Raw genomic sequence first — 6,589 nt, 5'->3', positions numbered from 1 at the left:
GCGATATTGAGATGTACCTGTGCTGGCCCTGTGGGCACAAAGTGAATAAAATACACTAAAGTACTATCTATCTATCTATCTGTCGAAGAAAAAACAAAACCAAAAATATTATGTAAAAAAACCTGTTACAGAATCTAATCTAAAAATAAAGCTTGATTGAATCTATCAAATGCACAGCTTCCAATGCGTTGTTATATTAGCTGTACTGTTATATATAACCTCCACTTCAGTTGACAAATGACATATATATATCATGAACTTTTTTTCTTTCAAAACTGGTACATTAAAGCCTGTACATAATTTATTTACACGTATGTGTTTTTTTTTTTTTTTTTTTTTTTTTTTTTAAATATTGAAAAATAACCTCCTTAAAATCGTTGTGTTCGTATTCGCAGGGATTTAAGGGCTGCATAAACGTCAGTCGCTATCTGGAGCATTAAGCTTATTCTGTGTTTGTTTTTTTTTTTTTTTTTTTTTTTTTTTAAGTAAACCTGTCCACAGTCAGTATATATTATATTATATTTTTTTTTTTTGTGCACAGTATTTGAAACAATGTAGCACCTCAACTATCTTGCGGTAGTTAATTTGGGCGGGTGACATTCATAAAGACAACGTGGTTAATCTTTTCGATGAACTCCATTAACGGGTTTGGAGAAGGAAAAACATTATAGGCGGCAATGACACCGTGACAGGACCGTTTTTGCCCCTCCCCCCCCCCTCCCCCCCCCTCCCCCCCCCCCCCCAAAAAAAAAAAAAATCAGTTTCTCTGTTTTTACTATTTACAGGTATGTGTTTGGGTAAAAGGAACATTTTTCTTTTATTCTATGAACTACTGACAACATTTCTCCCAAATTCCAACTAAAAATATTGTCATTTAGAGCATTTATTTGCAGAAAATGACAACTGGTCAAAATAACAAAAAAGATGCAGTGTTGTCAGACCTCGAATAGTGCAAAGAAAATAAGTTCAGATTCATTTTTAAACAACACAATACTAATGTTTTAACTTAGGAGGAGTTCAGAAATCAATATTTGGTGTAATAACCCCGACTTTAAAGCACAGCTTTCATGCGTCTTGGCATGCTCTCTACCAGTCTTTCACATTGATGTTGGGTGACTTTATGCCACTCCTTCAAGCAGCTCGGCTTTGTTTGATGGCTTGTGACCATCCATCTTCCTCTTGATCACATTCCAGAGGTTTTCAATGGGGTTCAGGTCTGGAGATTGGGCTGGCCATGTTACCAAACACATACCTATAAATAGTAAAACCAGAGAAACTGATAATTTTGCAGTGGTCTCAATTTTTTCCAGATATATATAATATATATATATATATAATCTTTTAAACCTTTTCTTTCATATGCATGTATAAATATTCAAATCAGGCAATAATTCAGTAGCTCAGAAACTAAGACTACCGTACCAATTAAAAATGAAAGATTAGAAATAATCAAATTTAAGTGCTAAAGCATCTACAATATTTCTCCAAATCAACAGGTCTCAATACATGCTCCCTTCAGAAAGATAAACATATCAAAACGTTGGGCAGCTGGCTCTTTGAGCTATATATATATATATATATATATATATATTATATATATATATATATATATATATATATATATACACATATATACACACACCTTTCAAAATGACTGTACCGGCTTCCCTTTTGATACCCCTATATCTTTGGTGTTTTTTTCAGGATACCAGTGCTAAGGTAGCGATATACTGCTCTCAAGTGATCCATATGAACTGATAAATGTACATTTCTGAGGGACAAAAACACCACAGTTTTACAAATTTCTGCTGTAAAAAGAAATTTTGATGCAGTTTCGTTTTGCTGTGTGGACAATTGTATACATGAAAACATATACATTTGTCACGTGACCGATTATACGTTCAACATATTATTCAAAATTTAACCACTTTGGAGATTAAACGTTTAAAATTCCCATCCCTACTATAAGTTGCAGATTTTCCCTGGGTAGGTTATGGATTTAAAAAAAAAAAAAAAAAAGTTTTGCAGACCTGTAAGTAAACTTAAGCAGATAATATTTCAGAGCACTATAACAGATCAGAAAAAGGGCTACTTGCTTCCTTACTAAAACAGAGTGCTGTCGTTTGTTAAAGGCAAGCATGGCTGCCAACATTCTCGGTCTCTGGTGTGAAGATTTGCCCATACATTGAGACTGCGCGCTCTGCATCCACTGAATTGTTTGGACGTGTAAGGCAAAGCTTTGCCAAGTTATACGGAAGTTGATTAGAAACTGCCCTGAAACTCTGTTACCCAAGAGCATCTGACATTTAAAAACCATCAAAATAATAAAGCAGCACTGACTTTGTCCCTCCTGCTCCTCACAGGAAAGACCGGGCTGAAATTAGTTGCTCATTCTTGATTCCTGTATATTATTATCTGCTTAAGTTTACTTACAGGTCAGCAAAACTTTTTTTTTTTTTTTTTTTTTTTTTTTTTTTTTTTTTTTAAATCCATAACCTGCTGGTACAAATTAAAACATGGGAGAGCTCAATTCCAAACTCGTGCTGTGAAACGTCACACTATTGCTGCATGAAAGAAACATATTTTAAAGTAAACACGTTTTTATTTTGATACAGGATATCTGGTGCTACACGAGGCTGAAATACGTATCGGTTTACAAGCCTTGGTTTCAGACAGTGTTGCAGTTCCTTGATCACCTGGGGGGTGAAATTGTCCCCTCCCCTTGAACGGCTTCTTTCACAGTAATTTAAACTGTATTCTTGTAATCTCATAGTGCTGTATACTTCTGTTTAACTAATATGAAGTAATATATGCATTATAAAAATTTTAAAAAGTCTCTGTTCTCTTACATGTTAACTAACACATTCAAACATTTTCAGATTTGGGGTGGCTGCTAACGGCTCTCATTTGAAGAGAAGAAAGGACACATTCACTGACGAGACGTGTTGGGGGTGTGTTCTTGTACCTGGAACTGTGAGAGAGGGGTTTCAATCTGCAGTGCAGACTAGTCTAGTCACACAGATTACCTGTCGCTCTCACTTTGAGCAGCCTGTTTGCCCTGGAGAGAAGAACCGAGACGGTCAAAGCGAGTGACTAGAGCCGTGCTGCACATCCCACTAACAATACCTGAAGTAAGCTTCTCTATTTTTATTCAACTTTTAAATCTGCTTGATACTCTCCTTATATTGTCTTATTGTAACCGAACAGTTAATATGCTACTTGGCAGGATTGTAACTGTGGAATACATTGTTTATTGTGAATATATGTTTTAAATGTATTAGTAACAATGTCACAGATGTTGTAAGATCTTAGTTTGTAACACAGGCTAGTTAGATTTGTGGCCTGTAACGTTTGTCAATTAACAGTTTTATTCCTGGTGCACCTCCAGATGTTGGTTTTTGGGCTCTGTTAACAGAATAATTCTACCGATTTCAAAGTTAGGTTAATTACATTACATGTATTATTATTAAATGTCACAAGCACCAATGACAGTTACAAAGTATTTATCCTGATTATCACTTTGTGGTTGTTTGGTTGAAAGTATAAAATGCATTCTTGATACTGAAGGTGAATTTGAGAACTGATAGCAGTACTTCATTTTATTTTCTGTTTTCAGGACTGCCTTATCTTGGTGAAAGCCAAGGAACAAAGATGGAGTCTGTTTACATTAAACAGGAGGAGGTTCTGGAATTGGTACCTGTCTGCATTAAACAGGAGATGACTGACCTGGAGCCTGTCCACATTAAAGAAGAGACTGAACTGGAGCCTGTCCACATTAAAGAAGAGACTGAACTGGAGCCTGTCCACATTAAAGAAGAGACTGAACTGGAGCCTGTCCACATTAAAGAAGAGACTGAACTGGAGCCTGTCCACATTAAAGAAGAGACTGAACTGGAGCCTGTCCACATTAAAGAAGAGACTGAACTGGAGCCTGTCCACATTAAAGAAGAGACTGAACTGGAGCCTGTCCACATTAAAGAAGAAGAGACTGAACTGGAGCCTGTCCACATTAAAGAAGAAGAGACTGAACTGGAGCCTGTCCACATTAAAGAAGAGACTGAACTGGAGCCTGTCCACATTAAAGAAGAGACTGAACTGGAGCCTGTCCACATTAAAGAAGAAGAGACTGAACTGGAGCCTGTCCACATTAAAGAGGAAGAGACTGATCTGGAGCCTGTCCACATGAAAGAAGAGACTGACTTGTTTAAGGATTCAGAAAACATATCTCAGCCAAAGATATCACATCAATGTAGTGAATGTGGGAAATGCTTGAGTCATTTAGGAAACCTAAGAAGACACCAGAGAATTCACACCGGAGAGAAGCCGCATCACTGCTCTGACTGTGGGAAGAGCTTCAGTCAGTCAGGACACCTAAAATCACACCAGCGAACTCACACTGGAGACAAGCCGCATCATTGTTCTGACTGTGGGAAGAGCTTCAGTCAGTTAGGAGACCTAAAAGCACACCAGCAAATTCACACTGGAGAGAAGCCGCATCACTGCTCTGACTGTGGGAAGAGATTCAGCCTGTTACGAGGCCTAAAAAGACACCAGCGAATTCACACTGGAAAGAAGCCATATCATTGCTCTGACTGTGGGGAGAGTTTCAGTCGGTTAGGAAGCCTAAAAAAACACCAGCGAATTCACACTGGAGAGAAGCCTCATCACTGCTTTGACTGTGGGAAGAGCTTTAGTCAGTTAGGAAGCCTAAAAACACACAAGAGAATTCACACTGGAGAGAAGCCATATCACTGTTCTGACTGTGGAAAGAGCTTCAGTCGGCTAGGAAGCCTAAAACAACACCAGCAAACTCACCCTGGAGAGAAGCCGTATCACTGCTCTAAATGTGGGAAGAGTTTCAGTCTATCAGGAAACCTAAAAAGACACCAGAGAATTCACAGTGGAAAGAAGCTGTATCACTGTACAAAATGTGGCAATACATTTGCTTTCTCCGGTCGAGTGAAAAGGCATAAATGCCAGTTTTGAAAGTGCAGATGAAACTGATAGAAATCAGTATTCCAGGTACTATTACAGTGGTCCTTGTTTTCCTTCCTTCCTTCCAGTCCAGGTCTTTGTTTCAGTCAGATTGTAGATTAATGGATCAACCTTATAAATCATCCAGGACCTCATTGGAAGTAAGGGCCACTGCTCTATAGCAGTCAGAACTGAGTGTGGTGCTCCAGTGATCATTTCTTGAGAGGAAACCTGTCTTTGCCACCCTAAGGGGATGTAACTAAGCTTTAGTATAAATGTGTGAGTGAGTGTGTGCCAAAGCAGCTGTGTATTCTTTTAAAAACGTGATTTCATGACTTTCTGTGACCTTTATGACCTTATGAACTGTGTATGTACAATAACATCATGAATAAGGGCCGTCATAACAAAATGAATAGGCCTAATTATATTGTTGAAATGCGTATGTGTGTGTGTGTGTGTGTGTATATGTATATGTATATATATATATATAATTTTTTTTTTTTTTGAGGACAGTAGTTCCTTGTACAAGTTAGAAAAACTTGTTGGCAACTGTCAAGATGCTCTATACAGCTCCAAGAGTTTTCCTGTTTCCACCATCACTTAGAATTACCATCTGCACCAGTACCAGTCTGAAACTTTCTTACATCCTGAAAAAAACCCTAAATACCTCTTATACACAATGAGATATAAATTGTCAAACTAAGGTAAATTGTTGTTCTCCTTCTGCTTCTTCTGATACATTTATCCAGAGCAATTAACAGTGTACATTTCTTGCAGCGTGTGTGGAGTAGTGGTTAGAGCACTGTGCTCCTGACTGGAGGGTTGCGAGTTCATTCCCGGGTGGGGGACACACTGCTGCTTTGCTTAGATTGGTCCAGTAAAAAACCCAGCTGTTTAAATAAGTAGTTGTATGTAAAAATAATGTCATAATTGTAAGTTGGCCTGGATAAGGGTATTTGCTTAGAAATAAAATAATAATTTTCAGGCCTGGTTGGTACTTGGAACAGAGATTCCCAGGCAATACCAGGTACTTTAAACTTTCCTTTGGAGTTTTATTAACATGCAGTAGATTAAACAGCACAAATGAGCTGATTTACTTCTAGTTTATTGAAACAAGCAGCTTTGCTTGCCTTAAATAATTCCCACCTCGCTTCACTCGTCTTAAAAAAGGTTCCCGGGTCGCTGCGCTCGCCAACTTGCCTGTGCGGCGTGCTGCTCTTTCACTTTTCATCTCTGACTGCATTACAGCACACCATGCCGGTGCGGCGTGCTGCTCTTTCACTTTTCATCTCTGACTGCATTACAGCACACCATGCCGGTGCGGCGTGCTGCTCTTTCACTTTTCATCTCTGACTGCATTACAGCACACCATGCCGGTGCGGCGTGCTGCTCTTTCACTTTTCATCTCTGACTGCATTACAGCACACCATGCCGGTGCGGCGTGCTGCTCTTTCACTTTTCATCTCTGACTGCATTACAGCACACCATGCCGGTGCGGCGTGCTGCTCTTTCACTTTTCATCTCTGACTGCATTACAGCACACCATGCCGGTGCGGCGTGCTGCTCTTTCACTTTTCATCTCTGACTGCATTACAGCACACCATGCCGGTGCGGC

At 38.9% G+C, this 6,589-nt stretch overlaps 1 protein-coding gene across 1 annotated transcript; it reads left to right on the top strand.

Annotated features, from left to right (window-relative positions):
• Nucleotides 1-4,125: 4,125 nt before the first annotated feature.
• On the top strand, nucleotides 4,126-5,426 carry LOC121304976 (zinc finger protein 239-like). The gene has a single exon (XM_041236440.1). The coding sequence runs from the start codon at nucleotides 4,183-4,185 to the stop codon at nucleotides 4,984-4,986; it is 804 nt and encodes a 267-aa protein (XP_041092374.1). The 5' UTR covers nucleotides 4,126-4,182; the 3' UTR covers nucleotides 4,987-5,426.
• Nucleotides 5,427-6,589: the final 1,163 nt, after the last annotated feature.

Source organism: Polyodon spathula, chromosome 40 (genome assembly GCF_017654505.1).
Source record: "Polyodon spathula isolate WHYD16114869_AA chromosome 40, ASM1765450v1, whole genome shotgun sequence".
Taxonomy (NCBI): Eukaryota; Metazoa; Chordata; class Actinopteri; order Acipenseriformes; family Polyodontidae; genus Polyodon; species Polyodon spathula.
The sequence above is the reverse complement of the archived record's forward strand: the minus strand, read 5'-3'. Positions and strand labels throughout refer to the sequence as shown.